The 21,834-nt window shown below is 37.5% G+C and overlaps 1 protein-coding gene across 1 annotated transcript in view; it reads right to left on the reverse strand.

Annotated features, from left to right (window-relative positions):
• FANCL (FA complementation group L) overlaps nucleotides 1-21,279 on the reverse strand; it is a gene marked incomplete at both ends in the record, with an annotated part of 31,589 nt that extends 10,310 nt beyond the window's left edge. Inside the window, 7 exons of the mRNA XM_082307578.1 lie at nucleotides 2,254-2,322; nucleotides 7,202-7,298; nucleotides 14,099-14,196; nucleotides 15,915-15,971; nucleotides 17,028-17,088; nucleotides 18,062-18,120; nucleotides 21,187-21,279. Of these exons, the coding sequence (XP_082163704.1) occupies nucleotides 2,254-2,322; nucleotides 7,202-7,298; nucleotides 14,099-14,196; nucleotides 15,915-15,971; nucleotides 17,028-17,088; nucleotides 18,062-18,120; nucleotides 21,187-21,279 (534 nt within the window). The remainder of the gene's footprint in view (nucleotides 1-2,253; nucleotides 2,323-7,201; nucleotides 7,299-14,098; nucleotides 14,197-15,914; nucleotides 15,972-17,027; nucleotides 17,089-18,061; nucleotides 18,121-21,186) is intronic.
• Between the last annotated feature and the right edge of the window lie 555 nt (nucleotides 21,280-21,834).

Raw genomic sequence — 21,834 nt, forward strand, 5'->3', positions numbered from 1 at the left:
TCCAAATGAATATGTCAGAGCAGCAGCAGCAGACCTCTCATCAGAGCAAAAGAAAAATACATCAAAACATTATCAACCCAGCAGGAAGACAGGGACCATAAGGAAAATTACCCATTTTTAATATGGATGCCATAAAGCCATGTCTATTATTATACGGAGAGGGGGAAAAAAAAAAGAAGAAAAAAACCAGCCACCCAACAACCCCTCAAGTTTAAAGTCCATGAGCACTGAAAAGAACCTGAAATAGGCAACAGCACACACAGGGGGGTGGCAAAGGAAAATCAATTACCTGAAATCTATTTATATTTTCCTTCACAGGAGTTTATAGTCTGTAGTGCAATTGCATAATTTCAGTTAAGCCTTGTCAGTTTTTACCTTAAAGATGACCAACAACTATTATAATTTAAGACCTATCAGTATCAAAACTTCATGTTATTTTACTAGAAAATAGGTATAGCGTGTTCTTTTTCCCTTTTAGGAACCAAAATTTTTAACCACTCAAGGACCTGCTAAATTCTGCTACCAGAGGTGTTTTAGTGTTATCTAAGCTTAACCCTTATTTTACCAGGGCGTGAAGACTGCTTGCTGCAATGATTTGCATGTATTTTGAAAATAAACACAATTTACACAATTACTACACACATTTTTTTTCCCCAGAAGTGTTAGGCTCACGTCACCCACACAGATAAGGTCAATTTTCAAAAAAGACTGCACAACTAAATCATTTCTGTCAGCACGATGCACAGGTTGCTGGTATTTGGTTCAGTATTACAGCAGGCTCTCTGCAGCTAGAATCAGTACCTTATGATTTCAAAACAGCGTCTCCAGTTACATACAAACATCTATTGTTCATGTTTTCAAGGAGTCCATAGGTAATTCTAACTGTAAAAAGATTTTAAGATCTCAAGCATTAGAATGTCATATTTTTAACACTGGATTTTTACTTGGTCGTAATGTCAATATTAATATATTCGCTCCCATCTTTAACTTGTCAAAGAAGGTTGCTTCATATCATGTTTTTCAAGACCGTTTTATTAAAACAGAAGTCCAGCCAGTAGCTTTAAAATTTCTAACAGTAAACACAGAGAAGCAATGACTGGCAAGGATATTTGAAATGTTTTTAATTTGAGGCAACATAAATTGCAAGGCTGTAAAATTAATGAAATACTATTAAAAGTATGCATAAAGTTCGAGGTTAGAAACACTACTCAAAATCCTGCCTGTGGTATATGGAATCCAGTGTAATTTAAGGGAAAAACAATATCTGTTTAAATTGTTGCAAACCATACCAGAGAATCAAAACCTAAAATTACACGTGAAACTAAATATATTTTTCATTTGCAATGGTCCGTTCTTGCAGTTATTTCCTCAAGCTCGCATATTAGAGGATCTGAGGTGACACACAGAACCTTGAGCTTTGTAGTCAAAATTATATGCCCGTCTTCAAATCATTCTGATGCAACCTTTCAGCCATGTTCCCTATGTAAATTTAGGGCCATAAAGACAGGCTTTATTGATGGCTAGAAACCCTCGTGAGAGTTAGAATTATGAAATGCAACCATTTATGTAAAATCTGTTTTCCTGAATTAAATGAAATTAAACGTCAACTATTTTCTAGAGATAATTCAAATTAACTTCCATCTAAGTGGTCACATTTACATCCATTTAATCAAGTACACATGCTCTATTAAGGAAAAAAGATACACGAAATAATGCAAGAGAGACTAAAAAAAGGCAATGGCTCTTGGTTCTTTATATTCACAATATCAGTTAAACTTTGAAATCAGAATTCTATCAAGTACATTCCTGTTGTTCTTTTGATTGTAACTGAAGAAGTTTTATTATGTTATGAAAACTATACAGGATAACAAACCGGGGGACTGCCTTTTTTTAATGTCTGTCAACTTTTGAGGGTGCTTCTTTTCTGTAAGACGATCATTTCTTGTGCATATATTTTCCTAATATCATTCCTAAAGATATTTCAGCCGTATGAACAACTTAAGAACAAACAGCCAGTATGAGTGCAAAGCATACAACATGCAAGGTATATCTATATGGCAAGGGAACTATTTAAAACACTATCACAAGGAATATGGAGTTCAGTATTATTACATTTACATAAGCATGTATAAAAGTAAAATGCACACAGGGGAAAAAAAAGAGTTAAAAAATAAAGTCCAATCCCTCATTACCACCTACGTATTGCATATGTATCTCGGTTATTAAAAAAAGATGCATAGTACAGCAGTTTACCTGTGGCATCCAAGAAACAGCAAACTGAACAGGAAAATCCACAAGGCAATCCGGTGGTTCTGTTGGATACTGAGGGAGAGAAAGAAAATACAGTTTTTCTTTTCTTTTTTTTTTTTATTTTTATTCCAAGTGATTTAAAGTCAGACTGATACTCAGCTGCCAAATTTGATAACGAAATATGAGCACTTCAAGCATCTTGAGAACTTGGCTCTAAGAGGAAACAGTATGTAAAGCATTTTCAGAAATAGTTATGAATGTTAATTATCATTTAAAGAAGAAATCTACATGTAAACAGTTTTTATATATCAGTTTTTAGTAAAGGCAGGAGAATCACAGTTTTCTGTGTTCAGTGTTCACAAACACATGTTAAAAAAGAACTTAAGACCAAAACATTAAATACTTTAAAAAATTTCTCCTCAATTACCTGCACTGGATAAGAAAGTCTAAAAAAAAAAAAAAAAAAAAAAGTCAAGAAATAATTTTCATTTAAACTAGAATATTTGCTCTGATTGGCAACACTTTTTGTTTTGAAACTGAAAGTTATCAGAGGAAGTACATCACTATTTAGAAAGAGATGAATGAACATACACCCCAAATTAAAACAACTCCCTGCCCCCCACCCCAAATTAAAAGGTATCAATGAGGAAAAGAAAAAATAGCTGTATTAAGAAAACTGAAGCTAGAAAAGGTTTGATAACTCCAAAAATAACCACTGACTATTCATTACAGTAGTAAATCTATTGCTGTTCAACATCCAATAGGAAATCTGTGGGGAAAAAAACTGATATTTTCTGAAAAATAAAGTAGCAGAGGAAAGAAACATCTAATCACAAATAAACCGTGTCCTTTCTAAGAGCACCTATCCAAAATTTTATTCACCTGAGAAGCTGCCTCCTTTACTCCTATGCGACCTTTCAACTTCTACCAGTGAGGTACACAGCAGTTTTCTAGAAATCGCATTAGTATTGCATCAACTGCCAACACCAGAAAATGTGACAGAGAATCTTCTTTGGGGAGACACAGGAAAAAAAAGCCCCAGCTTCCTCACAGAATTAAAGGGAGTTAAGACGAAGAGGCAAAGTTTAGCTGTGCTGCTTCCCATAACCACTCTCCATCCAAAGCAAACCTCCAGACATAGACACTGTTCTTATTTATCGGACAGGGGGCAATCAATTTATCAGAATTTTTTAAATGTGTCTTTATTTTATGTAAAGTATAATTCTACAGTAATTAGATTCCAGTTGTTCTCTATGGCAAAGAGCAAAAAAGACACACAGCTTCCCTAGAGCATTTCTTCAATGTTTTCATTTTAATAACAATCTAGTGGATTTATGGATTTCACAGAAATTTGTTCAAACTTGCTTTTTAATTTGCCTTCATGTGTGGTTTCTGTTCGGCATCCACCTCCTGAAGACAACTCCTACAACTTGAATATCTTGTGCTTTACCATTTTATCAAAGTGGCAGCAGACAGGTTAAACAACAGCGACAGAGCGAGAGAAGCAAAACAACTGATTTGGACAGGAGGCGGTTACAACTTAGAAATGTATATCCACAAAAGCTGTTACAGTTTCTTTTATTGTAGTGTTACCGTTCTTGTATTGCAGGCATTGTAGTGTTAGTGTTTTTGTATTGTAGGTATTATTTTTCATGAAATACTTCAATGCTTGCATAGAAATAAACTTGTTTTCAACGTATAAAACAATGCCTAGAACAAACGAAGTCAGAGCAATTTTTCTGTAGGATTGGTTTTAGGACTCCCTCATTTAAATCCCAGCAGCACTAGCCAATTATGTGTTTACTTTCTTGGTAAGTAAATTCATTTTATGCAGTCTTTTGTAGGGTGCCTTTGAACAAGTGCTTGCAAACAGATTCTACTAACTTTATATTACTTAAAAAAAAAAAAAAAAAAAATCCAAACCAAAAAACCTACAGCACTTTTTCCCTGCGTTTTTAGTCAAATTTTCTTTAAGAGCACAATATTGTACTCTGCACCAGATAATTGCCAAGGAGCACGCAACAGTGATTCTGTACGTATGTACATAATGGTTTTAGACCTTGCAGAGTGAAATGCTATGTAAAATAAGCTGAGTGACTCCCCAGGAGATAGTATTTTAAAATACTATACCAGAGCATATCAATGACAGCATATGTTATTACAGTTACATTCAAATGTATATGTCAGAAATCATCCTATTATTCCTTACAACAACTTAAGCAATTATTAAACAAAATATTTATGTTGTATTTTTGAGCATGCAGCTAACTTTATCTAGAAAAAGTATTTTCATAACCCTTGCCAAATCATTCAGATAATTACCACAGCATCTTGATTACTACACGGCATGCAAATTCTTGCAGTGGCCTATTTGAATTCTTGGGATCTGAAATGGCAAGCACCCAACCCACTTCTCATGCAATACAAAATGAAATCTAATAAATAAAACCCAAGGTATTTGGTTTTATACTTGCAAAGATGCATGCTTTGTTTTCAGGAAACTTCTCTAGTCATTTATTTAAATTGTGAATGGATAAAGATTTCTGGAACAGCCATTTTCACCGAAATAAATCAGAAAACTCTTTCACAAAATGTAATCGGAGCCTTAAACAGTATATCCTCTTCCAAGGTTTAAGCCTCATCATTTACAAAAAACAAAATCGTGTAGCACAAGATTTGGCTAACATACCTAACTACGATATGACCATTCCCAATTCTTCCAGGTTTAAGGCGATCGCCCCAAGTTTCCCAGACACTGTACAAATGCAGTTTATAGAGAGCGAGTGCTTTGAAAGGACAGTTCCTAACACGAAGCACATTAAGGCAAGGATAACAGGTGGAAACATTGGACAACGCATTAAGGAAAAGTCCTCAAAACACATCCAAACCGTTAAGAATTACAGCAAAGGAATTTAGGGGATTATCTCAATACACGATAACCTTAGGAAAAAGAATTTCCTAAATCACTTATTGAAGAGTTTCTTCCTGAAAACGTTGTCGGCAGGCTTATAAACTCATTTCACTGCATGGCATCCATGAGGACAAGGCTGAACAAACCCATCTGCCAGAATACAGACAAGAGCCAGCAATACATGCTAGGGAGGAGAGGTTTGGCTCACATACTAACCTTAATCAAAGAAACAGCATAACAAAAATAAGCATACTTTTATTAAAGCAGGTTATTAAAAGAAATCTCTTCAAAAAATACTTCAGCAAAGCCTTTTCAAAGGTATTAGATATGTATATAAAGGAAAATCAAATCCCCATGTCACCAAAACCACGTTTCACATATAAATTTTCTCTTGTGGCAAGTTTAAATGCCAGACATGGTTTAAGAAGGACAAGCAATTGATCCTTCATCATAACAATCACTTGAAAAAAAGAAAAAAAAAAAATTGATGATTACTTGTTACAACAGACAAGTTGGATAATCTAGCCTCTTTATTACACTATATCCTTAGTTGTTAGCCAGTGCTTTCTTCTGCTATTTAAGGGTCTCAACTTCAGATATTTTATTACTATAAAGAAAATACACAAGTTTTTACAAGAACAGAAAACGGTAATCTCGCTTCCCCTTACAGTACAGTGACAAGTTAAGGCTAAACAGAACCAGGCAATGCAAAAGTGCAACAGCGTTTGACCACGGCGGCTGCTTGGTAAAAATGGGTATTGCACTGTATGTTTTTTCTGCACTTTTATACTTCCAAAGAGTTAAAATACTTTACTTCAGTCACCATAAAATCAAGAAAAAACTTAGGAGCAACAGGCTGCACTTCATTTCTACTGTCATACTAAGTATGGGATAGCAGCTCCGTTATAAACAATGACAATACAGGCTGGTTACTCTCCCTGCCAGCTAAATAGACCATAATTGTACTTCCTGATGTATTTTTTCCATCATGTATTTAATAACGGACTGACTAGCAAATTAATTATGTATTCATTACTCTGTGCATGCAGGATAGTTTTACTCTTTTTTTTTTTTTTTTTTTAATCCACTTTACCAACCTCAATTCCCAAACAGCACTTTTTCCACAGGCTCTTTTTTCCCCTCTAAGGCAAAATAAGTTTGTCTTCTGTAAAACTAAAAAAACTCCTGGTGTTTAAAGGAACATAGGATATCTGTGAAGGTGAAACTTAACCTTACAATACCGTGCCCGCTCCTCATCCCTTCAAGGTTATTACTGCAGATGATGGACCAAGCATAGTCCCAAACAACAACCTTTAGACAGTTTTGGATCCGCTTTTTCCCCTAGACTGGTTTTCTGAAGACAACAGCCATTACCATACAATTGTCACCATACAGCCTGGATATTCATTGTTTCTGATAAGAGATTTATGTCTTGAAATGAGAAATTCTATGAAGAAACATTGCGATTTGAGTTCGGTTCTAAGTACCAGGAAGAATGAAAATTTGTCTGCTTCCGCACACACCATGAATTTGCTTTGCAAGCACTGTCAAAATCAGCCAATTATTTAGACTAAAAAGAAATATTTTTTTTAACATAAGGAACTCAGTTCTGTAGTCTGTTTTTCATAAATCTTTGCATCTATAGCTTTAACAGTTAGCCTTGCTAAAGAAGAAACCCAACATCCTCTGATTCTTGTTATATGCATAGTCTCTGGATGGAGTGATAATGAATGAAAGTCTCCCAGACGGCTTTGTCTGTAATCCAGTAAAACAATCGCAATATCATAAAGTATTTTTCATGTGATGCACAGTTTCACATGAAAAGATTCTTACAGATAACCATAATGTAATATTAATTTTAAACACAGTTCAAGTCTGAAAACTCTACTTTGTATTAAAAAAATTCTCAAAAAAACCCCACTGTTATCTTGCAGAACAGACATACTAACAAACAAACCAAATCCGTAAAATCTTTATGAATTAAGAAAAATCCATTTATTTCAAGGAAGCCTTAAAATATGTTCTCCCACATAAATTCACCTTTGCGTTTAACTTCAGAGTGATGAGATGCTGTCGACCACAGGAGTCTTCAGCTTTTAGCTTGATTGTGGTAAGAGCGGTATCCACATGTGCGACTCTGAAAGAGAAAAGAAAACTCTAACAGCATTGTAAGAAGTTTGAAATGCCTGCAATACTCTTATTAGTCTGTTACAAATATTGAGCAGAGGAAGTCCTATACGCCAACCATTTCTGCCGTTCTAGATTTACTGCTGTTAATACACCAGTCTGCTGCTTAATGCAGTCATATATCTTTGGGTTATTTACAATGTGTGTCAAGGCTCATGCTGTGGTCAGTGAGCACTGTGTTTCAGTTTTCCATCACTGGAACCTTTGACACACACAGCATGTTCCTGTCAGCCTCTACTTATGTACACATTAAACTTCCTGTCAAATCTTTGATCCATTTCTGCAGTTTCTTACTGTATGAGACTTTTATGCTCTTGATTTGCTTTTCTCTTCAATGAAGTTCTCTTTTATTATCAGTACTATTATTGTGGAAAATTCAGGGGATATTGGTTCATATTCTGAAATTGATTTTCTGCAGAAAGCAGTACCCAAACAGGTACAAAATGAGTTATTTATGATTATTTCCCTTCGTTTCATGACAGTTTTACACAGTATACATGCATCCAAACAAGTAGCAAGCACATACTAAATGTAAATAAGTTTTAAAACTTCTGACATAATCACCTACTCTTTGCTTAAGATGTCACTGAGTTGTGCTTCCCACAACAATGAAGACGAATACAATTGTAAAATACATTGTTCTCTAGAAATACGTTCTGCTGAGTAGCGTCAACAACTGCCAGAAAGGTTCAGACTTCTCCATATATTTACCAGTGAACTGGGCGTGTGGATATTTTGGCATTTTTACTATGTCATTCGGGTGTAAAGATAAAAAGCAGTCCAAGATTGTTGTACAACTTATCACCTAGACTGATGGAAAGGCCTATCAGGGTTCAAAGAAAGCATCTGCTTGCTGGCCTAAGTAACATTTTCTTTTTTTAAACCATTGCATACTAGCCCAGTCACTTGAACCAGCATGCTGGGAAAAATGGTTCTCTTTCAAGTAAAACTGGCAACAGAGTTGTAGAAGCCTGTTGTACAAGAAGTTGTACAAGAAGTAGACATACACCAAAGGGCGTGCACATTCCTGGGAAGGAAGTGAAAAGACAAAAAGAAAATGATCTACATAAATGACATAACCTCAGTATGAGGGAACTGGAAAATACAGATGGAAAAAGCAGTAGTGGTAGTAAGTAGGGAAAGAGATAAATTATTTCATGTTTAATGCTGATTAACTTTAATGCAATATTAAATAGTCCTACAGATGCCTGGGAGTATGTTCACACTCCTTTTCTCCACAACAGTTGAAAGAATACAAGTCTTGATAAAAGTGTAACTCAACTGTAGTCAATTAAACTCAATTTATTTAGAAAGCACTAGAGCATTCTTCCTCTAATTGGAAAAAAATCATTACTCCCACTTTGTTCCAACTTTACCTCAAAATTATATCACAAGGTTTTATAAAGATAAGAAACTATCTATATGCCACCCCTCCATCTACTGTCGCCTGGGGTGGGGAAATCCTAAACCAGCAGCTAAGGCATAGAATGGTTACTGCAATAAAAGGTACAGCAGTGTCCAAAACAAAGCACAACTGGTGCCTTCATCAATGCACTGTGAGGTTAGACAGCAAAAGAGAACAGAAAAATTAAAGGGATGCTGTCAAGGTGTTCATGATTTAAAATTACCTGTTCTGACAGTCATCTTGTTTGGACCACTTCAGTCTTGAAATGCCAGACAGGTATGGATTTTTTTAGTTCAAAATCAAACATTTTTGCAATTCCTTACTCTATATTGGGTGGGAGGGAACGAGATTAAAAAATTATTTTTATTTCTTAGATAGCAATGGACGTACATATCTTAAAATCTATTTCTGAAATCCTTAAGGGTTCAGTACTTTTGCAATTAGTTTAAAAATCTGACAGCCTCTAAAATAAACATATCTACATATGTGCACCCATTTATATATTTAAAATATAAATATACGCACATCATTATATTAAAAATATAGTGACAATATGGTTATGTTCAATCATATTTGTAAAGAACCTTCACATTCAGTTTTATTGACAGTGTAAATTAGACAAACTTTAAAAAAAAAAAAAAGCATTTGGGAAAGGTGCTAAGAGCACCAATATTGGCTACCTGTTTAATTAGGTATAGAGGGATACATCATAAAATGATTGTCAAGTTCTGTCCGTTATTTAATTTTTAACATATTTTTAGTTTTAGAATTCAGTTAAAGTATGTTTTAAAACCAGTTTAAAATGTGATTTTCACTGAGCTCGGAGACAAGAGAAAAAAAACTATAATAAAATGTAGATCTTCACCGCTATGAAGCACCACTACAATCCAGACCAATCTGGAAATTATTAAGTCTCATGACTTTTATTTAATTTTGACTTCAGCAACTAGCCGCTAGTAGAAGACAACTATTCAACCTAAGCAACGCGACACCTTTTAAGTATTATTCATTACAAACCACAGAGGTTCTCTAGTAAAAATGTTCTCTTCCCTTCCAACTTTTTCACAAACAGGAACACCAAGGAATAAAAAACTCCTCAGACAAGGGGCACACAGGGTTGAAGAATGCCCAGAATGAAAATCCACAGCTAGCCTTCCTTCTTCTCAACAGAATGTAAAAACAGTAAACTGCCTCTGGGGAATGAAGGAGGATTCCATTTTCCATGTCAGATCGAAAAAAGGAACTCGGTAGCTTTGTGGCTACTACCTGCTCTGTAACATCGCTCTACCATTCTTTGGATAAGAAGAGATGACAGGGTCAGTTTCTAGGACTGGAGAAAGTTGGACAACACTGTAAAAGTCACATGAACTTCTTCATATGATTGTGTAATCAAATAAGGAATTGTTTACATAGGTGATATTTCAGTTATATAAACCTTTATTCCTCTGTAGGCTCCGTCATTTTATCACACAGAAAAAAAGGGAATGACCATCGAGATGGAAAGCCTTAGTTAAATCTCTGCAGTACTGTAATTCAGCATAACACACAAATGATTGAGAGCACGTGACAAGGCAGGATTCCCTTGGAAATGGGGAAGGCAAGACAAGATACTTTCTATGAAAAAAACTTGGGAAGTATCAAGCAGAAATGCACCGAGACTTGAGAGATCATGACTCACACCATGGACTTAGGAGATACTAGCAACCTTTACGAATCCACACGAGGGTGATAAGAGTCCTACAACTGTTTTATAGTCGATAATTTAGCTTCCCAAGACATTGTCATTGAATCAACTTGCCAGATTATGAGACAGTATTAGAAGAGCCTTTCCTATAGCTTACTACTAGTACATGCGTACTCTCTCCCACCTCAGCTGATCAAGTTTGTGCTGGTATTTTTCCATGTTCTTAAAATGACAGAAGTATCCTCCTGTGAGCTCCTCAGCTGTTAGGACAGCACTTAGTGTTAAAAAACTTGCACAATTTTATAATGTTTGAACTGTGACTTTTGTGTACAAGTATTTGAATATGAAAGCATATTCACCCTCCCTACATTAGGTCAAAGAATCAAGTTTTCTGTGTCACAGAGAAAGTGATTATATCTAATCACAGCAGCCTGCCCATTTGCAATCCTCATAACTGTTCGTACTTTCAGGAGTTTAGGAGGAAAGAGGTATAAGATCATTGCAGATAATGTCTTCAGTTTGCTTCTGAGAAACTTCACATACCCCTTAGATAAAAGCCATTAGAACACACTAAATTCGTGCCATACCTGAGAGCTTCTTAACTCACTTCAGAGGTAAAGGAGCCATAGCCTATTGCTCAGATTCTCTTTCAAACAAAATATCCTTCCGTTTTTCAGTTGGATTTGGATGCAGTCAGCTTCCAGCATGACCCAAAACTCACTAGGAAAAAGCCAATCTAGGGTCCACAACAAGCCAGTTCTTTTTTAAGAAAAATCCTGATAAATAGGAAAATCCTGAAAAATCCTGATAAAGCTGGAGGCTTCTCAAGGTGTGAGCAGTGATAGATCCTTACTGCCGGTACTAAATGCAGGCTTAGTTTTGTGCTGAAAGACCATACCAGGATGTTTTTAACTAACATGCAAATATGCATCACCTGCAACTCAAAATCAGTCTAGGTTAACAGGCCTTCTTAGCAGTTCATTATATTGTTAAAAGCACACTAAAATTAAAGGTGTAACTTACTAACATACTTCAAATCACCTCTCTAGGTTATTCTCCTTCCAACTCATAGTAAACCAGATACGATCCTGTATGTAAAGCACAGTCCTTTGATTAATGATTGACTTCCCCAACCATAAAACCCCAATCAAAGAGAGTCCTTATCTGTAACATAAGTCAATCAAGAGGTGTACGTTTACTGAATTACATGACCACACTGGACAAAAGCACAGCGTCAGTTGTGTGTCTACATGAAGACCATTTTTGCGTAGAAACCAGGTCAAATTCTGCCCTAGAAGCATGCTCTCTGATAAAACACTGATATGCTTTTTAATAATAAACCACCGGATGTTTTGTATGTGCAGCAAGTCAGAAGAAATATCAGTTTTGAGATAAGCTACCAAATTGTATTTTCAAAGTATATTTTTAGTATATTTAGCTATATACTATATTTATATATCAAATTATAAACATAGTACATTTTCTATATTTATATCTTTAAAGTATATTTATTGTATGTCAGCGTCTGTTTTGCTAGCATGAGCTTTTTGAAGGGGATTTTGGGTTTGTTTTGTGTTTTGGTTTTTTTTTCATTTTGGGTTGAGCAGGCATGACTCAAAATTTATTTCCCATGTGTTTAGTAAATTTTAACTAATACTCTCAGACTTGAGTCTCAGAAATATGAATAGAGTATGTCATCAGCTGGCACAACTACATACTTAATAATGGAAATCACTGAAAAAGCTTCAGCTGATTTAACAAGGATGTTTTAAATCTTTAAATAAAAGTGGGTCTTCAAAGCAAGTTCCTGCTTAATGTTAATCACATGATTTATTTATATACAAATCAGGTAAGAAAACTCAAAACTATTCTTAAACCCAAGGCTTCTTCATTTAATTTAGCAAAATAAACACTTGTTAAAGTTAACTTACCATCCAAGACTAAGGTAAAAGTAGATTTGTCTTGTTGAAAACCACAAATGTAGACTTTTTTTTTAACTTTCAACTTTTATCAAAACTAAAAATTAGCTTCTCATTTAAAACTTCAACATCCTACAAAATCTTTCGTCTTAACCCCTTGAAAGGAGGCACTGCGAGATTAATTGTATATTATTAGTTAAAGACAGCCTTCAAATATATTTCTTTAATGCCTCCCTACACAGAAACAACTACCTTCTTCAACCCTATAGAGGTCTCCTGGAGGTTCTAGGGGAAAGGACAGAAATCAGTCCATCCTAGGCTCTCTGCTGAAGGAGTAGAAGACTAGTATCGGAGAACTTGCCAGCGGTGGCAGATGTGATGGCAGTTAAAGCCTTTCAAGTAAAAGTCTGCAAAACAGGAAGCTTTGCAGATTTCTGAAAAACTTCCACATGGACCTTGGGTACTTGAGCACAACTGCGTGTTCCTTCAGGTTTCTATAGGAGGCATGAGGAGAACAACCTTGTTTTCCTCTGTAGGAGGATGAAACTAAATTTGCTCTATGAGCTCATTTGAGAGTATATGGGACTGTGAATAATATAATCTGTTTGCACTCATTCAAGACCTAATGAGAAGGCACCCAGAGGCAGCTATGTGTACATTTCATTCCTCAACAAAGTCAAATATCCTTTCCTAATGTGACATTCTTTCCCATGGTATTAAAGCAAGCATTTTAGTTGGGGTGAAAAAATTCACTTCTAGTTCTCCTTCCCCCAGAAGATGACCTGAACTGTCACTTCTTGTTCCACAGATACCCAATTTATAGTACAGCATATACATGAAACCATGTCCTTGGGTGCACTGAGCCTCCATCCTCAAGGGACGCAGTTCATACTCTCCTTGTGCAATAACCAACCTTTTTCCCCACTTGGAAATGCCCCCCCTGCTCCTCCAAACATGGTCTGCTTGCACAGTTTTTGGAGGCTAAGGAATGCTTTTCAATAGCCCTCATCTCTGCTCAAACCCATCTGGGTAGCAAAAAACATATATAAGTTTCTCTGTGGGTGTCACAAAGAGCTGGCTGTTTTGAAGTTCTGGATTTACAGCTTTCCAAATTCTCCCCTCTACTGACTTTTTTTTTTTGTGGATTTACCTTTTTGTGGATTAACTATGTTATTCCTTTGTCTAAGGAGATCCTTGTGCTATGGAAAGCAAGACAGAACTGTTCTTTAAAAATAGTTCTAAAAAATGGAAGAACTGTTTTTATGAAAGCATAAAGGTACACGATGATCAACCATAGCATATGGGAATAGTCAAAAAAAGCTGTACAAAGTAGGGAAAAAAAGGAAGAAAAAGGAGAACTATAAAAGCTGTATTAAATACGTTTACTATGCCAATAGTTTATAGGTCAAAGAAGAATTGATTTCTTAGTAGTAGCATCTCACCTTTCAGCTCAGTTATTTGAGACTGAAAATATACCTTCACAGTTGATACAGGTTTGTTGTTTGGTTTTGTGGGGGTTTTTTGTTGTGGTTTTTTTGTTGTGGTTTGGGTTTTTTTTTCTTTTTTTTCTTTTTCTTTTTTTTTTTTTAATTAAAAACAAAACAACAGAATTTTTAAAGCAAAACCAGTTTCTGAACAGGATAAATTAACAGAAAAGTACATTTGATATGTTCCACTCAAAAATAAAAAAGAAGAACAGATACTCTAAAGATAATGTCTGTTAAGAAATAAAACATACATACTTATTCCAACCCAATATTTCTAGATCTCTGACAAGGCAGGAGTAGTATTCTGGCGGTCGTGGTATATGCAGGTCTTGTGTATTCTTTAAAGCAATTTCCTGTTTAAAAGAACATTAAAAACATCATTAAGAGAGATTTCAATATTTTTGCATCTATTTAGTCATGTGATTTTTGCAATTCATTCAAAAATACTAAGCCTATGTAAAATTAACTGTACACTGCATTTGTTTTGTTATAGCCTCCAGCTAAAGCAGACAAAGAAGCTGTTTGGTAAATTACTTCAGATACTGGTAATGAAAACATCTGCAATTTAAAAAAAAACCCACAGATGTTGACAACATAGTCTTCAGATGCAAATATCAATTGTGCCTCTTTTTCAGCTAATAAATTTGAAGTCAAGCATCTTGACTGAAAGAACATTTCAAAAGAAGGTTCTATTAAGCCCACAGCTGTCTCCTGGGTTCCACAGCCACAAAAGACAACACATATATGAAATCCCCTGTATTATTTTTAAGTAGCTATATACAACTTTAAATAGCAATAAAAAAATAAAAAAATCAGTTTCTCAGTTTTAACATCATAGGGTCCCAAAGAGTAAGTTTTGGTCCAGATACCTATCAAGTATGTCATAATGCCTCAAAAAGAATTTTTTATCAAAAAGGTAATGCCACGTTACAGAGAAAAACAAACCCAAACCATATGTTCCATGTTTGTGTTATGCTACTTGTTCTTTAAAACTGTACTTAAGTTAAAATCATGCTTACAGGACAAATAAATAAATTAAAGAAATTTATAATAAAATTATTAATAATTTAAAATAAATTTAAATAAAAGAAATAATAAAATTATTATTAATAAAAATCAGTATAACAATCATTTCTGCCCAGTTCTCCGGCAGTGTCTTCTGTTGTTTTTACTGTCTGCACTGAGGATCACTGTTTTATTATTTTGAATGAATCATACTTTCATTACATTCTCATCTTCTGGGTGCTTGTGTATCTAGGCAAATAGATTGGAATAACTATTGTGAAATATTCCAAAATAGCCATATGTAGACATTCAGTCCTATTCCAAGCACCTTTGCCTGGTTTAGTGTAATCCAGTTTGGCAGGGATTGAACCAATACTGAGGAAAGGCACTCCCGGCATAGACCAGGAGTATAATTCCAGGAGGGTATTTTTGTTGTTGTTTTGAAGAATACTTACCTTGGTTTGTTTCTAAGTCAAGTAGGTTGTACACAAGTATTCTTTGCCAAGAATGCTCATTCAATAATGTTTTAGTAACAGACAAGAAATTGTCAGTTTCATGTTGTTAACTAAAGACTTTGCTCCTCTTCAATCCCAGACCAGAAAAAGTTAAAACAAACAAACAAACAAAAAAACCCCCAGCAGTCTCTGAACTATGAAAAAAGGCTTTCTGCATTTATTGGTCAAGCTGTCACACAGGTGAAAGCACCTTCAGCAATCCACTGACTGTATAATCCTTTGTATGACTATAATCCTTCTTTACCATCTGGACAACACCAGGAATTCCAAGAAAATCGTTGTAAAGAGGATGGCGCTACACTGAGAACCCTTGCCGGGATTTTAGTTTTTCTGTAACTCTCCAATTTCCAAAGAGTACAGTCACTTACTTAAAATCCTAAAGGATATTTATACAAATATTACATCAACAGCATACATACAAAATCACCTCTTCTTAAAAAAAAAAACCCAAACATAAATCCATCTATCAAACAGTAAACTGTAAAAAACTGAAAGCGAAAACCAAAGCTATAAGAACATCCCATCTCCCACATATATATTCTGTCACTTACCAAAATAGTTTTCAGCTCCACCATAAAACTGACAAGATCTGGACAGCTATGCAACCTCTGGAGAGAATGCAGTATCAGTTCATTTTCTTCAACTCATAACTTTTAGTGGTAAACAATTTCAGTTTAACTATCTATTTTTCTAGTATTGTCAAACCAACTAACATAAAAAACCCCAACCATATACCACATGTTTAAATATTTCAATTACAGAACAAACCTCCCAGAGCACAGGAAACTACTGAAAATTAACCGTCACCTTCGTCACATCATGTCACATTACACTTCTATATATTTATGAAGACTTTACACTTTATGTGTTTATGAAGACATTTATGAAGACTTTAGTCTTCACCAACAAGAACAGAAGCTTTAGAATCACTCAAAAATGTTTCTTAGTTGGTTACATTTTCTTTAGGAACTCTCCAGACTCGCCTGCTTTTAGATGCTGTGCATGATTAAGGATCCCTGTGTATCTTCAGCTGCGGCACATACTTACACTTCAGTTTCCTCGGCTCTGTATCTTTGGTTACTCCTAGCTCACAACCCTTGTTCTACAAAGGGGTACGCAGTCCATGAGATACAGTGTCCTACCTAGCACACGTGGCAAAGATGCCTTCTCAGAAATGAAATGTTGTTCATGACTGCAGAGCTGTTGTATCCTTGCTCCAAAGCTGCTTCTGGATAGGAAGGTTTAACTTAGATTCCCTGACTGTCTACAACACAGAATGAGCTAGATCTATCAACAATTAATGTGAATCCTCTTCTTTGCATTATGAACAGTTTGTAAAAAATAAATATATAAAAAAGGAAAAACAAAATCTGTTTCTAATTGAGACATTAAAAAAAAATTCCAGAGAAATGTCAGCAGCCATTTATCAAAAACCATTCTATCTCAATCTTCAAAAAATAAAGCTTGAATAAAAATAAGTATTTACTAAATTCTATCCATCTCTCTTTAGATTGACCTGCAAATCCTCAAGCATTTAAAAATAAAAGTTGGCTATAGAATAAAAGGAGAGTTCTTTAACACTTTTAGAATAGGTGCGTGAGTATAAGCTTTTCAGAATTATTACAAGCATACATTTAACAGAAATGGTTTTAGCATCTGTATACCTGCTTTAAAATATGCCGATATCCATGCAGTATCTTCTTTAGGTGCCAGCTACACTCTATCCTAGACAAACAGTATTTTGTATAAATTTTAAATTCACAGTACATGATTTTTAGAAGAGATCAGAATGTCTGCTACACAACAACATAAAAGTTGTTCTTCAAAAAACTAAAGGAAGTAAACAATACTTCAAAATTTCTTTGAGTTTTCATATTCAAAGTTATTTAAAACTTTCAAATGTCACTATCCCAAAGCCCATTAAAAATTAAGCATTTACCTACGAAAGCCTGTGTTCTTTGCTGAAAACAACAACATAATTCTTGCAGGCTAATATGACTTCATAAAAGATACCAATATTTAAAAATGATATCCTGAAAATGTCAAAGTTACCTACAATGCGTATCCAACCTAGAATGTAATAAACCTATCGACTACATCTGTTCACAGTTCAGAGCAGGCTGGCCTAGGCAGAAGTATGGAATACAATGTTAAAGACTAATCCGTGCACGTGTGCACACACACAATTCACACACGCATATTACTATGACAAACACTCACAGTAGTAAGAACAGAGCTTTTAAAGAAAAGTTGGGCAATCCAAATTAATACGTATGAGCAGGAAAGAGAAAAATGATGGTGAGCACAGCTTTTTTAACTTCAAGTATATAACTGCTTAAATTTACAACTTTGCACTGAATTTTCTGTTTCCCAAATGGTACTATATAAATAATCCGATTTAAATGAACATTTTTTTCCAAGTACACTGATTTATATATAAATACAACCAATTAATTACAACAGGCTTCAAAGTTAATTAACAACAAAATATTTTGATATAGGCAATGTTTATTGTCAGTGTTTATTAACACTGATGCTGTACACTTTTGTCGCAAGGTTAAGTTGAAACCAATAAGAATTAATTACCAACACTGATATTGGGAAAAAATAATAACTCATATGCATACCCATCATTGCTTTTATCAAAATAAACTTTTGTTACATACATTTACAAACTGCTTTCATAAAACTATCTTACCTTGCATTTTTCAGTTGCAAATCCATTGGTAACAGTATCCTGATGTGAAAGTCTCTACCCTTGAAAATAAACATTTAGTTAATAGGAAGGTTTGCAAAGAAAAATAGTTAGACACTTGTGGGAAGCATCCCGCATAAGATCAGCTGTTAAGAAAGAAAGTTCGTCTTATCTGACTTTCAGGAATATTTTTCAGAATTTCTTTATTTAGGAAAAAAAAGCTGCATGAGTAACATGTACAAATAATGCCGATTTTAATTCTGAAGTTGAAATACTGTTGACCTCTAACTCGCCGTATTCAGTAAAAACTCTTCAGTGCATCACATTTCATAAAGCAAAAATAACACTTTTTACAAGAAAAAGAACCATTATACAAATCTGGACAAACCCAATAAATATAATTTAATCCAAGTCATGCTGAAGTACATGAAAGTCTGTCTTCAACTCAAGTAAAAGTCAAAACAGACTCTTATCATAAAAGTACTACACTAAGAAGGAACTTGGGCACTGATCCACAACATATTTCAGCAAGATTTTAGAAACTGTAAACAAAAACAGTCCCAAGTACAGGAATGTAATTTTTTCTCCTGTTAGTGCAATCCACATGGGGCAGTTCCTAAATGCCACCTACTTGCATTTTCAGTAATTGTCCTGATTTGTGATCCTCCCTCTGATTTCTTATGGGACGATCAAAACAAAACTGAAATAAAGAAGGTTTGTGAGTAGGTTTAACTCCTCCCTGAAGCGAAGAGGGCAGCTAACTCATCTCAAAACTTTTATTCCAGACTCTGTTCCAGCTCAGCATACCTTGAATTATGTCCACAAATTTGAGATTTCTTCAGCAGGAAGTTAAGAACAACCCCAAATTTCCTCCTGTGATTAGATGACCGATACAGTGGATGCTTTACGTCCATTTCAGAAAGGCTTTTAATATAGTTTCCCATAACATCCTCATAGACAAACTGAAGAAGGATGAACTAGAAAAGCTGACAGTGGACTGAAAACATGCAGAACTGCTGGGCTGATAGGGTTGTGATCAGCAGGACAAAGGCCAGTCGGAGGCCCCTGACTACTGGTGCATGCCATGGGTCAGTCCTGGGGCTGACGCTATTTGACCTTCGTTAGTGACCTGGATGATGGGACAGGACGCACCCTTGTTCAGCAAGTTGGCAGAGGATACAAAACTGGGAGGAGTGGTTGATAGACCCTGTGATTGTGCTGCCATTCAGAGGGACCTCAACAGGCTGAGGAAACGGGCTGACAGGAACCTCATGAACTTAAGAAAGGAAAGCGCAAAGTCCTGCGCTGGGAGAGGATTCACCCCATGCACCAGCACACACTGGCGGCTGATCAGCCAGAGAGCAACTCTGCAGAAAAGGACCTGGTGGTCCTCGGGGACATGAAGTTGACCCTGAGCCAGCAACGCGCCCTTGCAGCAAAGAAGGCCAACAGCCTCGTGTGCTGGATCAGGCAGAGCATTTCCAACAGGTTGAGGGTGGTGATCCTTCCCCTCTGGTCAGCACTGGTGAGGTACACCTGGAGTACTGGGTCCCCAGTACAAGGAAGGCATGGACATACTGGAGTTAGTCCAGTGAAGAGCTATGAAGGCAATTAAGAGCTTGAAGCATGTCTCATATGAGCAGAGACCGAGGGAGCTGGGACTGGTTGGGCTGGAGAAAAGAAGGCTCGGGGGGAATCTTGCCAGCATGTACAAATATCTGATGGAGGAGGACTAAAGGTGTAGTGACACACACTGACAGGATAAGAGGCAATGGGTACAAGTTGAAATACAGGAAATTTCACCTAAATGCAACGAAAAAAACCCTCAGTAACAGTGAGGGTGGTCAAACACTGGAACAGGCTACCCAAGAGGTTGCGCAGTCTGCATGCTTGGAGATATTCGAAACCTGACTGGACATGGTCTTGAGCAACCTGCTCCGGCTGACCCTGCTAGAGGTCCTCCAGAGGTTCCTTTCAACCTCAGTGTTTCTGTGATGCTCACATGCAAAAACAAGATACCTGTTTCAGAGCTGAATATAGCCCGTTGGCACATCAGTTGCTTCCAAACTTCTCCAAAGCTGATGCTTACTGTATTCTTAAATTAAGCACATAACCTCAGACTTCGCTATGTTATGGCCTTAGCTCTAATCAAAAAATCACATCTGAGAACAGACGCTCACACTCACATCTTAATCTTCACGTCAGGATGCATTCTAACACACAGAGCATTTCAAAAGTTGCAGCTGTTACAGTAATGCAAATAAAAACACACGCTTGCAAACGTCTTGTGAAAGCTGAATACAAGAGTCACTAAAAACCTTCCTGAATTTTGACTGCAAAACTATATTTTTGAAAATGCTAGTGTGACACAGCCCATGTCTTTTACTTATTTTTATAGGAAGATAATCCCACACTATTTCTAGATGAAAATACGCCTGTTAAGAGCTGTTTCTGTGGTCTGTGTGCACGCACATGTATGATATTTTAATGAGCCATGGCGGTAGCATCACTGCATGCTGCCTCTGATGGCAAAGTTGGCTCAAGAGCATCCACTCTCAAGCTGTCTTAGGTGCTGTTGTTCTCCCTGCACTGCAACTTACCAGATCCTCAGAGACGATGTAGCGACTTAAACTGAAACCTGACAAACACGGTAAGTGAAAGGAAAACACCCACAATTAGTCACTTGCCTCAGCCTTCACCCTAGGCCAAGAGTGCAGGCACATTGAATCTGCCCCCCCAAAAAAAACATTTGCCAGCACAACAAATCCAGCCTACAAGCCACCAGCGAGACCGCGCCGCCAGAAGAAGAGCAGTTCGGCGGGCACAAGGAGTGCAGACCCGCGGGATGGCGACGTGGGCGCCTCCCCGCAGCACCCTGACGGCAGGGAACCGGGCGCGGGAAGGCACGGCAAGCTGAGGGGCCCCGCTACGCTCCCCCCGGCATCTCCTGCCTCACAAACCCGGCGGCTCCCCGCTCGCCCGGGAAGCCGCCGGCCCCGGCGAGGCGGGAAGCGCTCCCCCCTCACACAGACCCGGTGACGGGGCTGCCCGCGGGCGCAGGCCCTGGCGGAGGCGGGGGGGGGGGGGAAGCTGACGCGCAGTCACGGCCGCCGGCCAAGCCCCGGTACCTGCGCGGTGACGAAGCCCTCGTAGGCCGTCCCCTCCCGGTTCTGAGGCAGCAGCAGCGGGCACCGGCGGAGCAAGGCCGCCGAGCCCGCCATGCCGCCCCGCTCCTCCCCGCCCGCCCGGCACGGCCGTTCGAATCCGACGCGCCGCCGGGTGAAGGCCCCGCCCCCTCCGGCGCACGCGCCTGAGCGAGAGGGAGGGGCGCGCGGCGCGGCCGTTAGGGTGAGCGCGTGCCGACCGTTACCTGAGGGGCGGGCGCGTGCCGACCGTTAGCTGAGGCGGGCGCTCCTGTGGAGACTCCCGCGGCGAGGAGCAGCTTCTAGAACTCGGAGGAGCGCGGCTTCCCGGGAGCCCCGCCGCGGGTTTTCCTCAGGCTTTAGCACGTCCTGAGGGGACAAGCGCCCAGGGCTAAGGAGAACCGTCGAGCTCTTAATACACAACCGGCTGCGCCAAGCAGATTGGCAGTGCCACCCAAGGCAAGGCAAGGGGGTGCTTCTGGCTCGATTCACGCATTGCGTTTCTAGGAATTATACAGTGTTTCCTGCCTCTACAGATCTAGAGTGATAAAAACTCTTCTGCCCCCTCACACAGGTGTTGGGATAAAAACCTTCCTCGCATTTCTGGGTGGGCTGCCACTAGGACCTGATAGT

The sequence above is a fragment of the Platalea leucorodia genome (genome assembly GCF_965183815.1).
Source record: "Platalea leucorodia genome assembly, chromosome: 3".
NCBI lineage: Eukaryota > Metazoa > Chordata > Aves > Pelecaniformes > Threskiornithidae > Platalea > Platalea leucorodia.